The 27,731-nt window shown below is 34.2% G+C and overlaps 1 protein-coding gene across 1 annotated transcript in view; it reads right to left on the bottom strand.

The window, feature by feature from the left end:
* Window positions 1-1,237: 1,237 nt before the first annotated feature.
* LOC102802829 (molybdenum cofactor sulfurase-like) overlaps window positions 1,238-27,731 on the bottom strand; it is a 39,767-nt gene continuing 13,273 nt past the window's right edge. Inside the window, exons 2-5 of the mRNA XM_006821444.2 lie at window positions 19,248-19,404; window positions 15,588-16,232; window positions 11,377-11,453; window positions 1,238-1,589 (exon numbers count right to left, since the gene is read on the bottom strand). Coding sequence (XP_006821507.2) covers window positions 1,576-1,589; window positions 11,377-11,453; window positions 15,588-16,232; window positions 19,248-19,404 — 893 coding nt within the window. The 3' untranslated portion in view covers window positions 1,238-1,575. The remainder of the gene's footprint in view (window positions 1,590-11,376; window positions 11,454-15,587; window positions 16,233-19,247; window positions 19,405-27,731) is intronic.

The following is a 27,731-nucleotide window of genomic DNA, read 5'->3' as shown; positions in this document are numbered from 1 at the left end:
TGAACTGGTTTGTATATACCAGTAGTTATACATGGCAGATTGAACTGGTTTGTACATACCAGTAGCTGTGCAGGGCAGATTGAACTGGTTTGTACATACCAGTAGGTACACATGGCTGATTGAACTGGTTTGTACATACCAGTAGCTGTACATGGCAGATTGCACTCGTTTGTACATCCCAGTAGCTGTACAGGGCTGATTGAACAGGTTTGTACATCCCAGTAGCTTTACAGGGCAGATTGAACTGGATTGTACATACCAGTAGCTGTACAGGGCTGATTGAACTGGTTTGTACATACCAGTAGCTGTACAGCGCTGATTGAACTGGTTTGTACGTACCAGTAGCTGTACAGGGTAGATTGAACTGGTTTGTACATCCCAGTAGCTGTACAGGGCAGATTGAACTTGTTTGTACATGCCATTAGCTGTACAGGGCAGATTGAACTGGTTTGTACATCCCAGTAGCTGTACAGGGCAGATTGAACTGGTTAGTACATACCAGTAGCTGTACAGGGCAGATTGAACTGGTTTGTACATACCAGTAGCTGTACAGGGCTGATTGAACTGGTTTGTACATTACAGTAGCTTTACAGGGCAGATTGAACTGGTTTGTACATACCAGTAGCTGTACAGGGCTGATTGAACTGCTTTGTACATACCAGTAGCTGTACAGGGCAGATTGAACTGGTTTGTACATTGCAGTAGCTGTACAGAACAGATTGCTGTACACAACGACCCCAAAATTTTGTGAGCAGATAATGCCATGGATGAACTCAACAATTTAATTTGCTATCCAACAGGAAATGTGACTAAGTTGAGAAAGTGAATTCAGCGTGTGAACTCCAGTTGCCATTTGCCGGCCACTGTAATGGTTTTCACGACTTGACATTCTTCAGGAAAGTCAAACCTCACACAAGTTACTCCTGTGCTTTTAGTTGTACCATACTTGTTAGTTTATAAAAACTATTATTTCCCTAGTCAGTTTTTGAATGTTCTCTCTACCTTTACTGGTGGCCATCAGTTAAATTATCCCTGTTTTACACAAATTGTTTAACTTTAAACTGGTGGTAAAATTCTTGGGAGTTTGGGATTCATATGTGATTTAACCTTGTGACACTACCTTGCACAAATACAATTTTTTACTGTTTCATGGGAGAGAATCATAGCAAACTTTCAATGCATTTGTAGCGACAAGAATTGTTATTCTCCCCAAATGAAGTGACAAGAATAACAACAATTCTCACCAAAGATTTAGAAATTTACTTTTTCATCATTCTAGTACATACCGGTATATACCATTAACTAATAGTTTAATTTTCCATCAAAACAACAGTGCTGCTTCATAGAATATTTAAACAGCCATAAGAACTATTAACATGTAAAATAATGAATTGTAACTGACATGAACAAATATTTCACTATTGAAAGAGGGCATTAACCACACATTGCAAATCCACTTTTCATTCAGATTAGATCATGAATTATGACTGTAAATTAAACTGTGTCTTAATGTGATATGTACAAGACACCCTACATACACATGTGATGACTCAATGGGCTGTACTTGTACTGATTTCATTCATGCAGGGCTAAATAAAAAAAGAAAAGTGAAAGTTATAGACAAGCTTATGTCACAAGACTAATAAATATAATACAGACAATGAAAGAAACATGATACTAAATCCTGTTAACAAAATGAATACACTGTGTCAAATCATTTCCTTTTATAAATCAATTGTGAACTATAAATGACAAAGAGATAGTGATATTGGTGGTATGATATATCTAAGTGTGTTCATTGCATCTAACTGTTCTACAATGAAGATTGGAGGGGGGCACTGCATAGTACTGGAAATGTAGATAATAAACAATTTAATAGCTGTGATTGTATTTGACATGTCACACAAAATGTACATATAGGTACATAAATAGCAAAGTATAAAGAAAAAGATGAAATCATTTTAACTGTCCAAATATACTTCCAATAATGAGGTTATTCTGTATCAGTTAGCTGAACTGCTTTGCATTGCCTGTGATATCATGTTGCCGAACTCTATTGCATGTGATTGATGCTGTGATTTGCCCTGAGCATATAAACCATACAGTGCATGCTAGTATAACCATGGGATAATAAAATGATCAGTAAAATATACCTGGAGAACATCAAAATTGATACAACTCAACTGAGAAGCAAACTTTTAAATCTGAAATCTGCAAGTAGGATGATGAATCAGTACTCTGTCTATGCGGATACACCTCATCATAAAGTAATTTTCCGTAATCTAATATTTTACTGATAATTGAAGAATTCCATTGATTCATGTCCAGAATCTCTGAGTACACAAGTGCAACAAGACTATTTGTCATACACGTACTTGCTCCAGAGATATCATTCATAAATCTGAGTGACCCCTTATGTTCAGTATCTTTAATAACTCCTTTGACTTGACATGTTAATTTCATTCTTTGTGCATCAAGAGGACCTGGATTTGTTTCTATATCACCACCAAGCAATAGAATCATTCTCGCATTGTACAAATAACATTTCTTAAAAGTATAGTATGGTTTATTGTTTAAAAAGTATTTACTGTACATACAGCAATATTTATTAAGAAACTGTAAATACAGTAAAGCCATATTTTCAGGGAAAATAATAATTCAAGAACACAGTAACAATAATTGTCTTCTTAGTACAGTGATATTTATCAGTGATATTACTAAATTCAAATTCAATGTTTTATAAGATTGATATTACTGTGCTTGAATAATATGCCTCAAAGGATCAGTATTGTAGATGAGCCACCAGGTGGCAGTATTGAAGATGAGCCACTATAGGACAGTATTGACAAACCACTACAAGGCAATAGTGATGTTATGCCACTACAGGGCAATGTTGATGTTGAGCCACTACAGGGCAATATTGAAATTGAGCAAATACTGAGCAATATTGAATTTGAGCCACTACAGGGCTATATCGATGTTGAGCCACTACAGGGCAATATCGATGTTGAGCTACTACAGGGCAATATTGATGTTGAGCCACTACAGGGCAATATTAATGTTGAGCCACTACAGGGCAATATTGATATTGAGCCACTACAGGGTAATATTAATGTTGAGCCACTACAGGGCAATATTGATATTGAGCCACAACAGGGCAATATTAATGTTGAGCCATAACAGGGCAATATTAATGTTGAGCCACTACAGGGCAATATTAATGTTGAGCCACTACAGGGCAATATTAATGTTGAGCCACTACAGGGCAATATTAATGTTGAGCCACTACAGGGTAATATTAATGTTGAGCCACTACAGGGCAATATTAATGTTGAGCCACAACAGGGCAATATTGATATTGAGCCACTACAGGGCAATATTGATGTTGAGCCACTACAGGGCAATATTGATATTGAGCCACTACAGGCAATATTAATGTTGAGCCACTACAGGGCAATATTAATGTTGAGCCACAATAGGGCAATATTGATATTGAGCCACTACAGGGCAATATTAAAGTTGAGCCACTAGGTCAATATTGCAGATGAGCCACTAAAGGGCAAATAGATCAATATAGAAGGGTATATAAATACCCCTGCTGCCTGTACAAAAAATAAAAATCATAGTTAAAAATAAGTATAAAGAATATGTGGGTACAGAATAGATAATATTTAAAATTAATTTGGGAATACTAAAATTCTAGATAGAAAAAAAGACATAAAAAAAGATATAAATTTAATTTTCGAACAGTGTAAGAGTTTGATTCATGTTCTACAGCATGAACTGTATCTTTTAACACAGCAGGATTGATAAGCCTTCAGCAAGCACTCCTGAAATTTCAGATCATTGGTACCATGTTTTTGGATACATTCAATGACCTGATACTCACATTTTTTATTGGTCAATCGCTTGACCCTGTATTCACAGCAGACGGAAATTTGTTTGAGATGTTACTGGATGTTTTCAATTCAGTTTTCCATTTCAACCACTCAGTAAGCTGAGATCATATCTTAGTGATCATGTATTGGGATACTGACTGTGCATAAATGTGCAGTGTAGTACCACCAGAAGACCAATTGCTTGCGAATATTTTTCACCATTGAGCCATTTCAAATGTTATATTAATTCACAGACAACAAAATAAAGATTTTAAAAGTTTTCCACAGTTGATGGTTGTATGGCACTTATATGGCTTCGCCAGTTTTACTTTGGAAGAAGTTGGAAACAAATGACAGGAAGGGGCTACATGGCTACATCTTTTTTTTTCAATTTTAATCAAGCATTATTTTTTAATTTTTTTTTTTACAAATGTCTATTTCAGGGCAACAGAAACAAAACCAATAAATGTGTAGGTAGGCATTTTAACAATTGCACAATTAATATTGGTTTAGGTGTCACACTTAGAGAAGAGTGAAAGGCCTTAATTTGGTTCTAAAATAGGCATCGCAAAATGTTGAAATTGTAATTTTTTTTCAAATTTTGTTGATAACGAAAAGTAAAGTATGTTCTAAAAGAAGTTTTGAATAAATACAAACACGAATACATTGCTTAGTGGTTAGTACCGGTAGCAAATGATCACTGCAGGCTGATCTCAGTAACACAATTCGGTCATTCTGTGTTTTGCAAGTGAATAACTTACTTGTTTTCGTTTTCAATAGTTGATTATTATTCAGTAATGATTATATTAACGTAAAAAAAAAAAAAAATTCGTTGAATTTTCATGAATTGGAAGTAAAATTCAACTTAGTTTCAACGTAAACGAATGATTTCAGTTGAATCTAAATGCTCAATGTGATACAATAACTGCCATGTTTTCATTACACGTGGCTCATTTAAATATGTTAATGACGGTTCAGTGACCTTGGGTGAACGCAACGCGGTAGTAGATTTACCGATGTTGTAGCAAGTTTTTTATGCTTTGATTTTGACGGGGAAAACGACATAATTTTTTTAAATAAAAAAAATTAGAATATTAAAATAAAACAGAAACCTAAATATCAGTTGCCCATGCTAAGAGAGCCACAGAACCAAAATAATCTATCAGCCGTCATCGTCCATAGCAGCGATATGATTTTACACATCAAGATTGAGAATCGCAAGTGTAGACAATATTGCATAGAAATGAACACAAATACATCTATCCCGGCCAGCAATGGAATCATGAATGTTCATGAGTGATGTAACTGTCATTTCCATCCATTTGCTTCTATTCCGACCACCCTAAAACGCTCAAGTGAATGTTGTCAAATTCGCGAGTGTGCATAATTTTGTACAGTGGCGTAAACTTTGCTACAATCAAAAACGCACTGAACAGGAAGACCATTCAGGGCTAGTACCATTGTCAATTTTTGGAGAGTGGAGGACTATTTATACAGGGGACGCTCCACTAAGAAATTGGTAAAATTGCCCGATTGGCATAACAAAATCCTGTATTGAAACAGAACATATTCTATATTCATTAAAAAACAATGTTGTGTTGTGTTTCTAGACTCCCAATGAACTCAAAACAAAAGAGACAGTCCGATCCAAACAACCTGCTTTCTAGAAAATTGAGTATTATCACCCTTGTGTTTCCAAGCAGAAATTCGTTGATGCCAAAAACGACCGATTTTTGCCAAATCGTCTATGATTTTTTATAATATCATTAATTCAGTCCAGCAGTTAGATGGTAATTTATTAGAGATGCTTTAGGAACCAAAATTTATCAAGGGGCTGAAGAACTGAATTTCAAAAACATATTTTATATATAGGGTATATAATAATGAAAATATATAATTGTATATTTTTAGTAAGCATAAGAGCAAATCCTAATACAACACACCATGATGATCATTGTTTTGCCTGATTTGTATTTGTTACTATAATATTTATTCTAAAAAACTTGTCAAAATATCCATCCCTTATCTTCTGTATCTGTACAGATTATACATGTCATGATCATATGCATATTTAATTTGTATGCTTGTTTGCTAAAGTAATGCACCCATTTACATTCAAAGTTAACATGATGTACCATAATATTCTGACTTTTACAATGACAATATTATAATAATGAGCAATATTATCTACACTTTATTTAATGCGTTGTGCAAGTGTCCTCATCAAACATTGTTCTTATATCACACCGGAAATAAATCACACATTAACGTTCAACATAAATTCCTGGCCTGATTCGTCACACAAACCCAGGAGATTTGTTACAGCAGACCGGGTTGACCGGAGGATTATTCAATGTGTGGTAATGTTTTGTTCTTGATTCACAAATATATTAAAAACTGTAAAATGTAATTAGGAATTTGTTTTATCTATAAAGTGTAAAAACACATTTTTTACTGTAAATGGAACTTTTATTTATTGCTTGTAAAACCGTAAAATGCATTTGTTATTTTCTGTAACCCGTACCGGGTATCCCCCTTGCCCACCCTCATCATAAGTTAATTCAACATCTTCCAAAAAGCTAGTGCTTTATATATACATTGTATTTGACATATATTGTAATGACATGAAAAGAAATTACGTGACCATCATTTCATTCTGGTAATCTGTGCAATAACGGCTTAGGATTACACGTGTGTAATAACGTCTTGGGATTACACGTGCGTAATAACGTCTTGGGATTACACGTGCGCAATAACGTCTTGGGATTACACGTGTGCAATAACGTCTTGAGATTACACGTGTGCAATAACGCCTTGGGATTACACGTGTGCAATAACGTCTTGAGATTACACGTGTGCAATAACGTCTTGAGATTACACGTGTGCAATAACGTCTTGGGATTACACGTGCGTAATAACGTCTTGGGATTACACGTGCGTAATAACGTCTTGGGATTACACGTGTGCAATAACGTCTTGAGATTACACGTGTGCAATAACGCCTTGGGATTACACGTGCGTAATAACGTCTTGGGATTACACGTGTGCAATAACGTCTTGGGATTACATGTGTGTAATAACGTCTTGGGATTACACGTCTGCAATAACGTCTTGGGATTACACGTGTGCAATAACGTCTTGGGATTACACGTGTGTAATTTATGTCTTGAGATTACACGTGTGTAATAACGTCTTGGGATTACACGTCTGCAATAACGTCTTGGGATTACACGTGTGCAATAACGTCTTGGGATTTCACGTGTGTAATTTATGTCTTGCGATTACACGTATGTAATAACGTCTTGGGATTACACGTGTGCAATAACGTCTTGGGATTTCACGTGTGTAATTTATGTCTTGGGATTACACGTATGTAATAACGTCTTGGGATTACACGTGTGCAATAACGTCTTGGGATTTCACGTGTGTAATTTATGTCTTGGGATTACACGTATGTAATAACGTCTTGGGATTACATGTGTGTAATAACGTCTTGGGATTACACGTCTGCAATAACGTCTTGGGATTACACGTGTGCAATAACGTCTTGGGATTACACGTGTGCAATAACGTCTTGGGATTACACGTGTGTAATAACGTCTTGGGATTACACGTCTGCAATAACGTCTTGGGATTACACGTCTGCAATAACGTCTTGGGATTACACGTGTGCAATAACGTCTTGGGATTTCACGTGTGCAATAACGTCTTGGGATTACACGTGTGCAATAACGTCTTGGGATTACACGTGTGCAATAACGTCTTGGGATTTCACGTGTGTAATTTATGTCTTGGGATTACACGTCTGCAATAACGTCTTGGGATTACACGTGTGCAATAACGTCTTGGGATTTCACGTGTGTAATTTATGTCTTGGGATTACACGTATGTAATAACGTCTTGGGATTACACGTGTGCAATAACGTCTTGGGATTACACGTGTGCAATAACGTCTTGGGATTTCACGTGTGTAATAACGTCTTGGGATTACACGTCTGCAATAACGTCTTGGGATTACACGTGTGCAATAACGTCTTGGGATTACACGTGTGCAATAACGTCTTGGGATTTCACGTGTGTAATTTATGTCTTGGGATTACACGTATGTAATAACGTCTTGGGATTACACGTATGTAATAACGTCTTGGGATTACATGTGTGTAATAACGTCTTGGGATTACACGTGTGTAATAACGTCTTGGGATTACACGTGTGTAATAATGTCTTGAGATTACACGTGTGTAATAACGTCTTGGGATTACACGCGTGTAATAACGTTTTGGGATTACACGCGTGTAATAACATCTTGGTATTAGACGTGTGTAATAACATCTTGGGATTACACGTGTGTAATAACGTCTTGGGATTACACGTGTGTAATAACGTCTTGGGATTACACGTGTGTAATAACGTCTTGGGATTACACGTGTGGAATAACGTCTTGGGATTACACGTGTAGAATAACGTCTTGGGATTACACGTGTGCAATTTAGTTGCGGGCTCAGTAAGTTTGATTAACACCAAATATGTGGTGTTAAAATGTTAAGATAAGAAAGCAAGTTTAATTGTTCCCTAAACAGAGACTGTGCAGTTACAGTTAGTAAGGCCAGTTTTTTGTGATCATTCAATGAATTTTTGCTTAGACATGTATATCATAATACAAATTCAATCAAAGAAAGCTTAGAAAGAACCCATGTGCTGAGAGTATTGGAGACACATTAAATATAATTCGAAATTACTTAGCTGAAAACTAATTATGCAAATCAGAAAATTAATATGAACAGATTTGAGTGAAAACTAATGAGGTCTGTGCAATGTAACAGAAAATCTATGTTTCCAAGTTTAATTGAAATGCGATTAGAACCAAAAAATTATGAATTATTATGCTTATTAGGGAATTAATATGAACAGATTTTTACCCCAAACTAATTAGGTTTGTACATTGTCCTAGAGCATCTTTGTACTAAGTTTCATTGAAATGGAATAATTAGTACTTTAGATATTAGTGTGAAAACTTAAAATTGGTTAATTATGCAAATTAGGTAATTAATATGTACAGATTTTAACCCACAATTATCCAGGTCTGTCTATTGTCCTACAGCATCCATGTACATTCAATGATATGTGATGTTTAGTACCTGAGATATCAGTGTGAAAGTTGGTTAATTATGCAAATTAGGTGATTAATCTGCACAAATATTTACCGGAAACTAAGTGGGTCTGCATAATTCTAGATTCATTGAAATGTGATGATTAGTACTTTAGATATCAGTAGAAAAGCTGAAAATTAATTATGCAAATTAGTTAATTAATATGCACAATTATTTGCCCTAAAACTAATCAGGTCTCTGCATAGTCCTAAAGGATCTATGTACCAAGTTTCATTGAAATGCGATGATTAGTACTTGAGATACCCGTGGAAAAGCTGAAAATTAACTAATTATGCAAATTACGTGATTAACATGCACAAATATTTATCGGAAACAATCTCTGCATAGTCCTTGAGTATGTAAGTACCAAGTTTCATTGAAATGTAATGCTCACTACTTGTATCAAATGCTGGAAATTAATTAATTATGCAAATTAGGTAATTAATATGTACTGATATTACCATAAAAACTATCAGGTCTGTGCAGTGTCATATGACATCTATGTACCAAGTTTCATTGAAATGTGATGATTAGTACTTATATCAAATGCTGAAAATTAATTAATTATGCAAATTAGGTAATTAATATGTACTGATATTACCATAAAAACTATCAGGTCTGTGCAGTGTCAGATGTCATCCATGTACCAAGTTTCATTGAAATGTGATGATTAGTACTTATATCAAATGCTGAAAATTAATTAATTATGCAAATTAGGTAATTAATATGTACTGATATTACCATAAAAACTATCAGGTCTGTGCAGTGTCAGATGTCATCCATGTACCAAGTTTCATTGAAATGTGATGATTAGTACTTGAGATATCAGTGGAAAAAACGAAAATTGACTAATCATTATGCAAATTAGGTGATTAATATGCACAAATATTTATCGGAAACAATCAATCTCTGCATAGTCCTTGAGTATGTAAGTACCAAGTTTCATTGAAATGTAATGCTCACTACTTATATCAAATGCTGAAAATTAATTAATTATGCAAATTAGGTAATTAATATGTACTGATATTACCATAAAAACTATCAGGTCTGTGCAGTGCCATATGACATCTATGTACCAAGTTTCATTGAAATGTGATGATTAGTACTTATATCAAATGCTGAAAATGAATTAATTATGCAAATTAGGTAATTAATATGTACTGATATTACCATAAAAACTATCAGGTCTGTGCAGTGTCATATGACATCTATGTACCAAGTTTCATTGAAATGTGATGATTAGTACTTATATCAAATGCTGAAAATTAATTAATTATGCAAATTAGGTAATTAATATGTACTGATATTACCATAAAAACTATCAGGTCTGTGCAGTGTCAGATGACATCTATGTACCAAGTTTCATTGAAATGTGATGATTAGTACTTGAGATAATTGACTAATCATTATGCAAATTAGGTAATTAGTATCCACGGATTATTACCAAAAACTAATCAAAACCTAGCATTAGTTTAGAGCATGTATGTACAAAGTTTCATCAAAATACAATGAGTGGTTCTTTAGATATCAGTGGAACAGTCATAGAGCAGCTAAAAATTAGCTAATTATCATGCAAATTAGGTAATTAATATGCACGGATTTTTACCAAAAACTAATCAAATCTGCGCATATGTTCAGAGCATCTATGTACCAAGTTTCATCAAAATCCAATGAGTGGTTCTTTAGATATCAGTGGAACAGTCATAGAGCAGCTAAAAATTAGCTAATTATCATGCAAATTAGGTAATTAACGAGCATGGATTTTTACCAAAACCTAATCAAAACCTAGCATTAGTTCAGAGCATCTATGTACCAAGTTTCATCAAAATCCAATGAGTGGTTGTTTAGATATCAGTGGAACAGTCATGGAACCACTAAAAAATAGCTAATTATCCTGCAAATTAGGTAATTAATATGCACGGATTTTTACCAAAAAACTAATCAAATCTGCGCATATATTCAGAGCATCTATGCACCAAGTTTCATCAAAAACCGATGTATGGTTCTTGAGATAGCAGTGGAACAGTCGGACACACATACACACATACACACACACATGCACACATACAGACACACACACATACAGACACACTAACTGCAAAGACTCCCATTTTGTGCTTCGCACATGGGAGTCAAAAAGTAATATTTGAAAAATGTTGTGGTATGGCATCCTTCATAGATTTGCATGGTCAGCTCAATGTAAATGTGTTTTTATAAAGTGCTAATGTGATTGTAGAAATAGAAAGATGAAAAGAAACATCATCATCAACTGTGGCTGTGTTCTTCATTTAGAATATGGAAAATAGCAGTAGTATAGTTAGTATCTGTCAGTAAAGGAGACAACATACCTGCTAATCTAGTGAAAGCATCAAATCCATGTTTTAGAGATATGATATCTAGGAAAGACACAGTCCCATCTTCAAATCTGAAATAAATGAAAGTGATCTAATTGTTGATGCTGTCCTAATTTAATTGAAATAGGACACTAAAAGATACAGTTGATGATGCATCTCAGAGGCAGAGAGGCATCTCAGAGGCAGAGGGGCATCTCAGAGGCAGAGGGGCATCTCAGAGGCAGAGGGGCATCTCAGAGGCAGAGGGGCATCTCAGAGGCAGAGGGGCAAGACATAATATAGCACTATTAATATATACTTGGAGAGGTTGGCACAATAACAGCAAGATCTAGTGATAAATATGCTTGAATTTTAAAGAAAACTATTTACCAGTAATTTATTTGGGTAAATCATCCACCATTCATATACAAAATATCCAGCATTTGTACACAAATTAACCACCATTCATAAACAAATTATCCACTATTCATATACAAATTAACCACTATTTATAAACAAATTATCCACCATTCATATACAAATTATCTACCATTCATATACAAATTATCCAGCATTTGTACACAAATTATCTACTATTCATTTACAAATTATCCACCATTCATATACAAATTATCCACCATTCATATACAAATTATCCACCGTCGATATACAAATGATCCACCATTCATATACAAATTATCTACCATTCATATACAAATTATCCAGCATTTGTACGCGAATTATCTACTATTCATATACAAATAATCCATAATTTATAAACAAATTATCTACCATTCATATACAAATTATCCAGATTTGTACACAAATTATCTACCATTCATATACAAATTATCTACCATTCATATACAAATTATCACCATTCATATACAAATTATCTACCAATTGTACACAAATTATCTACCATTCATATACAAATTATCCACAATTTATAAACATTATCCACCATTCAATACAAATTATCCACCATTCATATACAAATTATCCACCATTCATATAGAAATTATCTACCATTCATATACAAATTATCCAGCATTTGTGTACAGAAATTATCTACCATTCATATACAAATTATCTACCATTCATATAGAAATTATCCAGCATTTGTACAAAATTATCTAACATTCATGAACAAATTATCCACCATTCATAAACAAATTATCTACCATTCATATACAAATCATCCAGCATTTGTACACAAACTATCTACCATTCATATACAAATCATCCACAATTTATAAACATTATCCACCATTCAATACAAATCATCTACTATTCATATATAAATTATCCACCATTCACACACAAATTATCTACCATTCACATACAAATTATCTACCATTCACATACAAATTATCTACAATTCATAAACAAATTATCCACCATTCATATATAAATTATCCACCATTCATAAATAAATTATCTACCATTTGTACACAAATTATCTATCATTCATATACAAATTATTCATAATTTATAAACATTATCCACCATTCGTATACAAATTATCCACCATTCAATAAAGTTATCCACCATTCATATACAAATTATTCACCATTTATAAACAAATTATCCACCATTCATATATAAATTATCTACCATTCATAAACAAATTATTCACCATTCATAGACATATTATCCACCATTCATATACAAATTATTTACAATTTATAAACATTATCCACCATTCATAAACAAATTATCCACCATTCATATACAAATTATATACAATTTATAAACATTATCCACCATTCATAAACAAATTATCTACCATTCATATACAAATTATCTACCATTCATATACAAATTATTCACAATTTATAAACATTATCCACCATTCATAAACAAATTATCCACCATTCATATACAAATTATCTACCATTCATATATAAATTATCTACCATTTGTACACAAATTATCTGCCATTCATATACAAATTATTCACAATTTATAAACATTATCCACTATTCATATACAAATTATCCACCATTCATATACAAATTATCCACCATTCATATACAAATTATCTACCATTCATATACAAATTATCTACCATTCATATATAAATTATCCAACATTCATATACAAATTATCCAACATTCATATACAAATTATCTACCGTTTGTACACAAATTATCTGCTATTCATGAATAAATTATCCATCATTCATATAAACATTATCCACCATTCATATACAAATTATCCAGCATTCAATACAAATTATCCACTATTCATATACAATTATCCATCATTCATATAAACATTATCTACCATTCACATAAAATCATCTGCCATTCATACAAAAAATTATCTACCATATATAATTATCCAACATTCAACAACAAATTAATCACAATTCCAATACAAATTAATTACCATTCGTACACAAATTATCCACCATTTATATACAAATAATGTATTATTCTTCAGATAAAATTATCTACCATTCATATAAAATTATCTACCATTCATGTAACATTATCGACCATTCATATAATATTATCCACCATTCATATAAAATTATCCACCATTCATAAACAAATTAATCACAATTCATATAGAAATTAATTACCATTCGGACACAAATTATCCACCATTTATATACAAATAATCTATTATTCAAATACAAGTATCCAGCACCTTAATTATCGATTAAATTAGTCACCAATCATATGGAAATTATTGAACTATATACAATTAATCCTATAAACACAAATTATCCAACATCTACCACATATACATGTAACATTTTTTAGCAAACCGGTTGAATGGTGATGTGGACCAGACCAGAACTAATTTCCAAGTGTAAACCTGGCAAATTTCACGATCTCTAATAGAGAAACTAATAGTCACTATCCCATTAGACTATCAGGAGAATTGTCTTTGACATTTCCGAATCACCAGTAGAGACATGACAGTACAAATGATGTATAATGGTGCAGGAATAGATAAGAGAGATCTCAGCCAATCTCACAATTATAAAAAACTAAAACAACACAAATGAGCATTTTATAAAAATGTGAAGAATAATAGCTTTATACCCGGTAATAGATTTAGGATATTGCAGACAAATTAGATGGCATGCCAAGATAAAAAGCAGAGATAAAACTTTGATACATGGATAGCAGAAGGTAATAATAAAAGCAACAAATATGTCAGGTTTTGTTTCTCATTTTAGGAAGGCTTGACAAATGATATCATGATGTAGTTTAAATTTTTTGTATTACCGGTAATATTAATTAACCTATAAACATGAAAATATATGTTCAATATTTAAGGTATAATATTTCAAATACTATAAAATACTTTATTTTTGCTAGAATTAATTTTTGCTGAAACAACTTTTTGAGCGCTTTGTGATGGGGTTTATTTTCACCGAACTGTGATGAGATGAATGTAAAATATAGGAAAAAAGGTAGATTCGCTGGATTCAGCAAAAATGAATTACAAGCAAAAATTAAGTATTTGATACTAGTACATGATATAAAGGTTGATGTAGATTGATAAAACATCCTCTAAAATAAGTATTTTTCCATTCTACCGCAAAGGACACTTAACCAGTGTGTAAAATTGCAAAAAGATTACTGCTGACACATACAATGATAATAACGAGAGGCAACATTTATTTTTCTCGTTCAATTTTTCAAAATTACCGGTAGTCTGGATACTAATTTACATACCAAATTACTATAAATTAAATTTGTGTTATCTTTAGTTTTTATAGAGAGAAAAAGCAATGGAAATCACAAGGAATTATTGAATTCTCCTGACATTTTGAAAAATTATTTTATTTTTGGCTTCTTTTAAGGGATGTATAAATTTCATAAATTACTAGGTTATCAAATATCTAGTTATCATGAAAATTCTTGTAATTTTATCCATAATTTCATTTAGTGTCAGATGGTTATGAGAAAAATGAGACTTCATCATGATATTTTGGAACAGTCAGATGATATCTACATACTACAATGGCTTCTACAATATTCCCTTGTTGAACAAACTGACCCAAATGAGCAAATGAATGTAAAAAAAAATAAAAAAAAAATAAACAAACAAATAAATAAGCAAACAAACAAATAAATAAATAAATAAATTAATAAATTAATTAATTAATAAATAAATAAATAAATAAATAAATAAATAAATAAATAAATAAATAAATAAATAAATAAATAAATAAATAAATAAATAAATAAATAAATAAATACCTTTCGTGGAGGCTAGGTCTTGGGACATGGAATCTCTCCTTATTAATAGAAACAAGTACAGTACCACCTCCAAAATAAGTCTTTTTTAAGAGATGTGCCACATCATTACGCACTATCAAAGCACCAAGGCCGGTCGGTAAACCAAACATTTTATAGAACGATATTGTTACAAAATCAGCACGGCATGATGACAAGTCTAAGAACGCAGTAGTCACATGTGAAGCTGCATCCAAAGCGACATACCATTTACCATGGTAACAGTTACCTGGTTGAAATTGTTGAGATTTTACTGAATCTGCCCATTCCAATGGATTTCTTCTACCAGAGAAGTTACATTGGGCAGCGTATGCGAATAGACAGTTTGCTGTTTTAGGTGTGGATGGTAGGGACCTTAACTGGATAGAAGAAGTAAACTCCTCCAATGAAAGACACAAAATTTGTGCACCATTCTCAGCAGCAATTTCTCTCATTCCAACAACAGATGTATGATTGTCTTCAAGGTAACAGAAATAACTGGAGTCAATTGCAACACCATTTCCACCATACCAATCAAATGATTCCGCTAATAGCTTAAGTGAAGCTGTACAACCAGATGTGAAAATGACAGTATGGTTTTCTGGTGTGGTATTGAAATGTTTAAGCACCCTAAAAAAAGAAAAATATTTAAGTTTTGAAGATTTGACTTTCCAACAGGATGAGGCCTGGATATGTACAATATATAATATACACTGAATCAAGTGGTTGAATGACTTTGATAATACTGTCAGTAGTTTTCAGTTTAGGGAATTGAAGAAACTTTTAGAAATGTATCAATGATTTATAGAAATTTATTAAAGCACTACAGTCTGCATCACATTCACAGTGTGTTCGCCTCAATACATGTACTAACATGTAGCCAAATTAGAATAGTTTTCAACATTACTTAGATTATTACAATATAGCAAAAAGATTCAAAAGATCAAATTCACAACACAAACTGTGCCTGTAAACCTAGTAGTACAGAGTAATAACCAATGAACCTATATCTGATAAGTCTTAGTACAGTGGCCCCTCGCTAAGTCGCGGGTGTTGGGATCCAAGCAAAAACCGCGACTTATCGAGGGCCGCGACTTACCGAGGGACCTCGTGAAAGAGGGAGGTCGTGCATTGAAAAACATATAAAAAGCACATATAAACCCTCGGTTTAGTTAATTGATGTATCATCACATGTGTCAGGCAGTATTCGAATAAAATCATGATTATGTTTGCTGTAAACATTGCGTTGATTATTTTGTTTGTGTCTGATATTATGTGGGCCGCTTGCTGTTGCTTGCGACTTCGACGGTAACAGCTTCCAAAATAAACCAGTTTCATCGCAATTATAAACATGTTCGTCAAAATAACCACCTTCATAGATAATTTCTCTCAGTTTTTCGGGAAAAGTTCCGACAGCGTCAATGTTCCCAGATCGAGCTTCGCCTTGGATTGAGACTGCGTGTGTCGATAGCGTGTCTTCTTTGCCATCGCAAGAACCACCCTGAACTGGCCTTAAATTCAAAGTCGTCATATCTGAGTTGTATGCTTTGCATTGGGTGATGGGACCAGATAGTGGAGTTCCGGCAGACCGTTCTTAAAGAAACGTAAACAGCTTTATCGGTGTCATCATTGTCGGACACTTTCGCTTGTTTTTCTGTTCAGTCCCGCCTCTTGGTCAACTTTGAAAACAAATTTACTTTTCATTTTTTACCCACCCACGAATAGTGGGCTCAACCACGTGCAACCCTTAACTTGGTTTGACACGGTCGATCGCCGTGAGTTTATGGCGTACGAACAGGCTGTATAGCTTTCGCTTTGACATGCTGCTCAATTGAGAAATAGAGATCAGAATGCTATGAATTCAACTCATTGTAGCGAGTTTTTGTAGAGGTATAACAAAATGGGACCGGCCAAGAAGTACATACGGTCACTACTCGACACCCCTGTTGACACCTTGAGTAAGGCCGCCGTCACCCATTGCATCTCAGCAATTGACGGACAGTAGGTGTTAAGTTGTCTCTTTAACGGTTAGTTAAAAACACTATGCCACGAAACATTAGTCTTTGTACTTCAAAATTGCTGTCAAAACACAATAGAAATTTTGGGAGCCATCCAAGTACCCGCGACTTAGCCGAATCGCGACTTACCGAGGCGCGACTTAGCGAGGGGCCACTGTATTATAGAGTAATATTTACTGTACATTGTATCTGTATCTAATAAGTCTTAGTATTACAGAGTAATATCTACTGTATGTGTATCTGATAAGCCTTAGTATTACAGAGTAATATCTACTGTATGTGTATCTGATAAGTCTTAGTATTACAGAGTAATATCTACTGTATGTGTATCTGATAAGCCTTAGTATTACAGAGTAATATCTACTGTACCTGTATCTAATAAGTCTTAGTATTACAGAGTAATATCTACTGTACCTGTATCTAATAAGTCTTAGTATTACAGAGTAATATCTACTGTACCTGTATCTAATAAGTCTTAGTATTACAGAGTAATATCTATGGTATATGTATCTGATAAGTCTTAATATTACAGAGTAATATCTACTGTACCTGTATCTGATAAGTTGTGGTATTACAGAGTAATATATACTGTATATGTATCTAATAAGCCTTAGTATTACAGAGTAATATCTACTGTACCTGTATCTGATAAGTCTTAGTATTACAGAGTAATATCTACTGTACCTGTATCTAATAAGTCTTAATATTACAGAGTAATATCTACCGTATATGTATCTAATAAGTCTTAGTATTACAGAGTAATATCTACTGTACCTGTATCTAATAAGTCTTAGTATTACAGAGTAATATCTACTGTACCTGTATCTGATAAGTCTTAGTATTACAGAGTAATATCTACTGTACCTGTATCTAATAAGTCTTGGTATTATAGAGTAATATCTACTGTACCTGTATCTGATAAGTCTTGGTATTATAGAGTAATATCTACTTACCTGTATCTAATAAGTCTTGGTATTATAGAGTAATATCTACTGTACCTGTATCTGATAAGTCTTAGTATTACAGAGTAATATCTACTGTACCTGTATCTAATAAGTCTTGGTATTATAGAGTAATATTTACTGTACCTTTATCTGATAAGTCTTAGTATTATTGAGTAATATTTACTGTACCTTTATCTGATAAGTCTTAGTATTACAGAGTAATATCTACTGTACCTGTATCTAATAAGTCTTGGTATTATAGAGTAATATTTACTGTACCTGTATCTGATAAGTCTTGGTATTATAGAGTAATATCTACTGTACCTGTATCTAATAAGTCTTGGTATTATAGAGTAATATCTACTGTACCTGTATCTAATAAGTCTTAGTATTACAGAGTAATATCTACTGTATATGTATCTAATAAGTCTTAGTATTACAGAGTAATATCTACTGTGCCTGTATCTGATAAGTCTTAGTATTACAGAGTAATATCTACTGTACCTGTATCTAATAAGTCTTAGTATTACAGAGTAATATCTACTGTACCTGTATCTAATAAGTCTTAGTATTACAGAGTAATATCTACTGTACCTGTATCTAATAAGTCTTGATATTATAGAGTAATATTTACTGTACCTTTATCTGATAAGTCTTAGTATTATTGAGTAATATCTACTTACCTGTATCTGATTTGCTCTATTGTGTCAGTAGTGAGTTGACTACTGGCGTTGTGACTATGAGGGTTTCCATACACATTATCAGACAAATCCTTGTAATAATTATCCAACTGGCTTTGTGCATACAGTGTTGTACCAGCATGGTCAAGATAGGTAATGTCTGCAAGAAGATCACAAATTTGTTTTTACTATAATCAATATACATCTATGAAGTACACATACAATGTACAGACATACAGTGTCATACAATTTATGTAGCTATTTGTTTTGTTGGGCTAAAACACTCTTCAATTAAAACACATGCATATTGCAGAAAATAATACAGAAATTGACATATACCAAATTGATTTGAAGTTGGATCACACTAAACAAGGTATATTGGTTATCTCACTAGTCTACTTTGAGAAATATTGAAAATATGTGTTGCTTTTGCCAAAAATTCATTCAAAAAAGGAAATACTTTTCACACAAACAAAACCAGTAAATACAGTAGGATACCAACACATAGATTTCTGTACCACCACTCTAGATCCCTTAGGGCTAAAACATCACTCTCAATCCCATTCAGTGTACCAATATCACCATATATAATGGCACACAACTCAAATCCCAGCTAGGATACCAACACTACCCAGAATCTCAGTCATGGTACACAAACCAACTGAAATCCCAGCTAGGATACCAACACCACCCTGAATCCCAGTCATGGTACAGAAACCCCCTCAAATTCCAGGTAGGATACCAACACCACCCTAAATCACAGTCATGGTACAGAAACTTCCTGAAATCCCAGGTGGGATACCAACACCACCCTGATTCCCCAGTCACATTACAGAAACCACCTAAAATCCCAGGTAAGATACCAACACCACCCTGAATCCCAGTCATGGTACAGAAACCAACTCAAATCACAGCTAGGATACCAACACCACCCTGAATCCCAGTCATGGTACAGAAACCACCTCAAATCACAGCTAGGATACCAACACCACCCTGAATCCCAGTCATGGTACAGAAACCACCTCAAATCGCAGGTAGGATACCAAAACCACCCTCAATCCTGGTTATGGTACAGAAACCACCTCAGTGTTCTTCACAAATAAAATTTAAAGAGGAACGCTAATTTGCATATAATTAGCATACCAATCAAACATTTCAAAGAAAATTCTTAGCACTTATATATTTACATCAATCTTAAATACTGTGTACAAGTACTATATTAATGTTCTTGAATTATTTTGATGAATAAATTAAACCATTTGATGTAAAAAAAAATATCAACTTTGACAAATGAAGAATATCAACTTTATTCTCTGTAATGGAACAAGTTGTGAAATTCTAGCCTTTCATTCATTTTTTTAAAATTTCTTTCAAGTATTTTCATTTCCAAAAGTTTTATTAATGCTCTGACATATTGTAATAGTTGAAAAACCCAAGTAATAAGAAGAAAAATATTTTCACATAACAAAATTATCATTTAAAAGAAAAAGAAAAAATCGAATCCAATGACTGTAAATAGATTAATCATTATGTCGATTGCATCATGGGTACTGAGAACAAAGGTCAAATCAGATACCGTGTCATCCATGTTGTTTCTGTGTTTACCGTACGTTTTGTTTTGGTGATTTATTTGATGATTCTTTTTACTTTTCGCCAATAAAAGGCAAGTAACAAGCAATTGGACCAATAAATTGTTGCTGGTTCTTCTGTTCTTAAGTATCTAAGCTAATTCAGGAATGATGAGGGAACTTGTTTTGACTCTCCCATTGCGTGATTAACCATAGACCTTAGAAAAGTCTATGGATTAACGCAGTGCTTGTGACAATCACTTCACGCATCCAGTCATTGTTTTTTTGTTTATTCAGCCAATTTTTCTCCAGACATCCAATCCATTGTCTTAGTTGTCACCTATGCCACTATCTGTCTCTTAGTTCTTTGTTTTATCGCTTGTCTATTAATAAGAGGTCTCTCAACAAAGTCGTCGGGACATCTTCTGGGACTCGTGAAACAGCTGTTCACCGAAAACAAAGGAGGGCGCTGAAGATAAATAGTGGGGCGCTACAAATTGAAGAGGGGCGCAAATAAATTAAAGAGGGGCACTGCGCCCCTCTTAAACCCCTCGTGGAGAACACTGCACCTGAAATCCCAGCTAGGATACCAACACCACCCTGAATCCCAGTAATGGTACAGAAACCAACTCAAATCCCAGCTGGGATACCAACACCACCATGAATTCCAGTCATAGTACAGAAACCACCTCAAATCCCAGCTAGGATACCAACACCACCCTGAATCCCAGTAATGGTACAGAAACCACCTCAAATCCCAGCTAGGATACCAACACGACCCTAAATCCCAGTTATGGTACAGAAACAACTGTTCCAAGATCGCTTATTTTAGATAGATCTTGGACGAAAACGGAAGCTAGTACAACGTGAACAGTGTCTTTGCTGCGTCGGTAAACAACTACATTTTACTGAGTGTCGGCCATGCCGTTCAAGAACAACACAATACTACGCATGCGTACAACATTAACATAATCATGTCAAAGGTTAAATATATAAAACTACGGTATCTGAATACCACTTGTTACATCCTTTCTTCTTTATGAAATAAGTGATAAGTCAATATTCTTGTAGGGTTATAATATTCCTACTGAATCCTAAATCTAGTGTTCTTACTGAATCTCAAAACTAGTGTTCTTACTGAATCTCAAAACTAGTGTTCTTACTGAATCTCAAAACTAGTGTACTTAATTTTCGATATAGTCTTTCAGATATGCAGGTTTTCTAACAATTCTACCTGATCGTGTCTTAATCTCTGATTGGTCATTATTCACTGGTAATTCCGCATGTTTCTGTTGATTTTCTCTCACTTGTGGTGGTCGGGAAATTTCTGAGTAGACATCACTTGTGTTTGGATGGTATGTTTCTGATGTCTTCCGCAGGTGTCTGCATTTTCTGCGATATGTTCTGCCTTCTTCTGTTGTCACTTCAAATGATCTTATGTTGACCTGGCGATCTACTTGTGCTTTTTTCCATACTTTATCTGATTTGTTGTAAGGCATCATTCTCACAGTATCTCCTTGGTTAAGTGTTGGTAGGTCTTTGGCATCCTTGTTGTAGTAATATGCTTGTCTATCCTTATTCTTCTTTATTTCCTGACTCACTCTCTGGTTAATTGCTGGATTGAGGAGTTTGTCAGTGATGGGTAATAATGTTTTGGTTCGCCTATTCATCAGTCGTTGTGCTGGGCTTGTAGTCATGCCTTGAGTTGGTGTGTTTCTGAAGTCAAGTATTCCGAGGTATAGGTCTGTTCCTGCTAGTTTGGATTTTCTCATTATGCTTTTTGCTGATTTCACAGCATTTTCTACTTTCCCATTACTTTGTGGATACCTTGGGGATGATGTAATGTGTTTAAAGTTCCAAGTCTTGCTAAATTTCTCAAATTCCTCTGATCCTTCCTGTGGTCCGTTGTCTGAAATACAAATGTCTGGTATTCCATGACGGGCAAAGTGAGCTTTGAGCTTTCTGATGATGGTCTTTGTCTCTGTGTTGGGTAGGTAGTCTACTTCCCAAAAGTTGGAGAAATAATCTACTGTGACCAGGTAGTCATTTCCATCAAATACGAATTGGTCAATTCCAACTTTGGCCCATGGTCTGACTGGGACCTCATGTGTTATCAAAGTCTCCTTTTGTTGCCGCGTTCCAAACGTATGACACACGTCACATTTGTCAATGTAGTCTTTGATTTCTGCATTCATTCCAGGCCAATATAAGCATTCTCTTGCTCTTCGGAGACATCCCTCTGTTCCAAGATGTGATGAGTGGACACGTTTAAGCATGTCATGTCTAAGTGACTTAGGGATTATAGCTCGCTCTCCTCTGAATATTATGCTATCTTGGACACTGAGTTCATGTCGAACCTGGAAATATGTTGTTAGTGCTACTGGCATCTCAGCCTTGGTTTCTGGAAACCCATTTTGAATCATACTTTTCAAGAGCTGTAGGCTCTGATCGCTTTCTGTGTGTGTCTTGATGTCCTGACATCTTGGCTGTGAGAGGGGCAGACTCTGTACCATGTTGACTGACTCTATTTCCACTTGCGGATTTTTTGGTGGCTGATCTGTCAAATATGCTCGGCTCAGTGTGTCAGCCAGATACATTTTCTTCCCTGGGTGATATACTAAGTTAATGTCATATTGTTGCAATCTTAGTAACATTCTCTGTAATCGCTTTGGTGTGCTATGCAGTGGTTTCTTTATGTAATAATTGTAATAATTTTTTATTAATTGTATAATGGCCTCCGGCCCATTACACATGCAAATTAATTATTGACAAGAAATAAATTTACATTACAAAATATGTATGAAAATATAGATGAAGAGTGTGTCAATAGATAATATAAAGCCCTATATAATAATGTGATGGGGATATTAATATATATATACATACAAGCTTATTAGGTTATTCTCATTTGATCTTTGATTAAAAAACACTTATAAATAGAGCCAAAGAGTTAATGATTTGGCTTTTAGAGGAACTTAATAGTTGTACTAGAGTATTCAAATTGGGGGTTGTGTCTCATTTGGAAGATACTTTTTCCTGATTGTGTCCCATGCAGTGCATTTTAGTAAAAAATGATATTCATCATCAATTTCTTTCAGGCACAAATGACAAATACGGCTCTCCCTAGGGATATTATTATGTCTGCCTCTTTCTATTTCTAAGGGGTGGCACGCACATCTTAATCTTGCTATTGCTCTGCGCAATTTTAATTGTGGCAATGACACATAGTTTTCAATCCCAAAATTTGTTTTGTATTGCCTATAATACTGCGTTTTTTCGCCAGAACAAACGTCTATATACCAATCTGTAATTCCAGTATCTTTGACCCTTTCACAAACTTTATACAAGAACATATCAGAGTCCCCCACCCCTTGATTAAACCAGACATAACCAAATCCATATTTAAATAGCAGTTCTTTAATTTCTGTGGCCCATGACCTTTGTCCTTTTTCGTCCAGTGAAAGTAGCATCCGGTAAGCTTTCTGGGGTAATCTGTTTTCATCCATGCTAGTAATTTTTAACCAATATTTCACACATCGTTTAACATGGTAACAAAATAAGGGTAGCCTCCCACAATCCCCTAATACTGTACAAGTTGGAGCATTTTTACCTACACCGAGGTATTGCCTACAATAAGATGTATGTACACTTTCTAAATGTTGATATTGACCATATCCCCAAATTTCAGACCCATATGTAAGTACAGGTTGAATTAAGGTGTCAAAAATCTTAAAATACAAGTCTGCTTTAAAACATTGCATATTTCCTAAGTATCTTTTGATTGCAATCAATTTCTTTTTGCCTTTTATAGCTAAATTTTCTGTGGTAATATTAAAAGAGCATTTACATGACATTACCAATCCCAAGTATTCATATGAACTAACAGTACTAAGTTGCTTGTTCCCGAAGTACCACTTTTCATATTTACTGAGATATCCCCCATTTCTGTATACTACAATTTCAGTTTTATTTAAGTTGATATTTAGATCCCACTTGTTTGTAAACTCATACAATATACTAATTAGTCTTTTCAAGCCCAAAACAGAATTTGAAAATAAAGCAATGTCGTCAGCATACAATAATGAAAACAACTCTAACATGTCGTTCGGGATCAATTGTATTCCTCTATACCCAGAGTCATCCAACATGCTTTGTAGCTCATTAATGTAAAATGAGAATAAAATAGGGCTGATCATGCACCCTTGTCGAACCCCATTCTTCAATTCAAAGAATCTCGAAGTGACTCCTCCTTCACGAACACATGATTTGACGTCTTTATAAATACTTTGTAAAATTACATACATTTTCCCGTTGATACCATTATTGGCCAGTCTAAACCATAAAAAATCCCTGTTAACAGAGTCGAATGCCTTCTGGAAATCTATATAGAGGCAATACAATTTCCCCCCTTTCCTGGCTAACTGTTTCTGAATTATGGCATATAATGTGAATATTTGATCAATAGTTGAATAGCCTCCCCTAAATCCAGCCTGTGTCTCTGGGATTATATCAAAAACCCTTGCCCATTTTGATAGTCGTGCTTCAATGATACTGGTGAAAATTTTTCCAAATATACTCATGAGTGATATAGCTCTATAGTTACCGGGATCATTTCGACTGTTTTTCTTGTGGATAGGAATAATAATACCTTTTGACCAACCTTCCGGAAAGATACCGGTATTAAAAATTAAGTTAAAAAGGGCATTCAAAAATGTTATCGACACATCACATGAAAATTTAAAAAATTCAGCGATTAAAAGGTCAGGACCTGCAGATTTGCCATTTCTAAGTTTATGTATTGACTGAATAATTTCTTCATTTGTTATTGGCACATTCAATGATGTGTCAGTTTCCCCAAATTCTGTAGAATGCGGATCAAAACTATACAGAAAGTTTTTAACTTCAGTAAGATGCTCTCGATCTATGTTATTGTTACATGAATCCTGGTTATACAGTTTTTCGAAGTACATGGCCCAATCTTGTAATGGGATTATAGATGTTTGATTTTTACTCTTATTCTTTCTAATAGTTTCCCAGATACATTTTTCACTTGTTATATTTTCTCTAATTGTATCCTGCAATTTTTCGTTATATGTATGTTTCTTTTTTCTCACCAGTGAGCGAAATGAATTACGGCACTTCTGTAGTTATTTAAATCAATCTCACGACCAGTATCACGATATCGACGTAAACGGGAAAGTTTATATAATTTTGCCATGCGACATTCCTCATCATACCATGGTTGTTTATTTTGTCTGTGTGAAGATAATCTTTTGTTAGGGATCTGTACTTGCATAATTTCTCCCGATTCTTTTAAAATATCAGTAAATTGGGTAACTGTTTCGTTTAAATTATGAGCCCCGAGTTGATTAGTCAATAAATTAATTTCAGCAGTTTTCTCCAGAACACGTGTTTTATAAATTTGCAATAGTTCGTTGTTCCAACGAAATTATTTCCGATCGAATTTTCGTCTGAATTAAGTACACCAGAAATTCTAAGTTTATAACAAAGTGGAAAATGGTCAGACTCACTCCTGACTGGTATTGTGAAGGATGTCACATAGCCATACAAATCCAGGGATACCAGGGCGTAGTCGACTACACTTCTACCATCATTTGCAATACACGTGAATTCACCAGGCTCTTTTCTGCCGTTTAACATACATACAGACAGGTGTTTGCACATAGACAGAAGTGAAATGCCAAAATTATTACGGGTAAGGTCCCTAGAATGGCGTGGAATATCAAAATCACACTGCATATAATTAGGATCGATTCCAATGCTATAACGAGCATCATCATGTAACATGTAATCAGGGTCAGATGCGGTTCTAGCATTGAAATCCCCAGCCATTATTATGCTAATATTACCAACATTACATTGTGACAAAGAATTTACCACGTCATTTTCAAGTTTAATTATACCATCCATAACGTCATCATTCTGTAAATACCACTTTGAGCCTTCTGGAGGGACATATGCAGAAACAAGCAAAATGTCATTTTCAAAACCAAAAAATAGACTATCTAATAACAAAATCACCGCCCCTGTGATTTCAGGAAGCATTCGTTTAACCCCTTTTAAATAACTTTTTTTAACATAAGTGACGACACCGCCCGATTCTTAAACGTCACAGCGGGGCAATTAAATGCTACATAACCAGAAAACAAATTTACATCATCTATATCAATACACCATGCTTCAAGTAAACTAAATACATCAAAATTATTACAAAAACAATGAAAATCTGTGTCATCTTGTTTACATAATAGACCATGCACATTCCATGACATAAAAGATATTGCTGCATGTGCACCTCGTAAGTTTGAGCCTTGGCCACATTCTTAGCTATTGTGTTGGCGTAGTTGTTTAACAGCTTGGCTAGCTTCGTCATAGATGTAAACCAATCGAACACCGGATGGTTTGTATACATAGCTTATCATAGCGTACGGTAACTTTATTACTCCGGTCATCTTGTAGCAACGAGTCGCGATATGCAAATAGTTTCTTTCTTTTCATGCGAATTCGTTTCGAAAAGTCTTCTTGAATAAAAATATCAGACCCTTTCAGTTTGTATGCGTTTTTCCTTATTTCTTCTTTATCTTTATAATCATTAAATTTAGTTGCAATTAGCTTTGCCCCGACCACCACTGGTCCATTAACAATACGATGCGCTCTTTCAATTCCTCTCTCCCTGTCTATTCCCAACCTGTCTTTTATAATTTCCCTCACCTTTATCTCGGATTGTTCCCATGTTTCATTTCTCTGATCTTGCTTAACACCAGAGAAAATCAAATTACATCTTCTTGTTCTGTTATCCAAATCATCGTAGTCATCTCTCATTTCCTTCATCATGTCGTGCATCTGTTTTAGCTCAGACCCTAAATTTTCGCTCATTTCATGGCCACTGTTCCTCCTT

Source organism: Saccoglossus kowalevskii, chromosome 21 (assembly GCF_978046115.1).
Source record: "Saccoglossus kowalevskii chromosome 21, keSacKowa6.1, whole genome shotgun sequence".
NCBI classification, from domain to species: Eukaryota; Metazoa; Hemichordata; class Enteropneusta; family Harrimaniidae; genus Saccoglossus; species Saccoglossus kowalevskii.
This window is presented reverse-complemented; position numbering and strand designations above follow the sequence as displayed.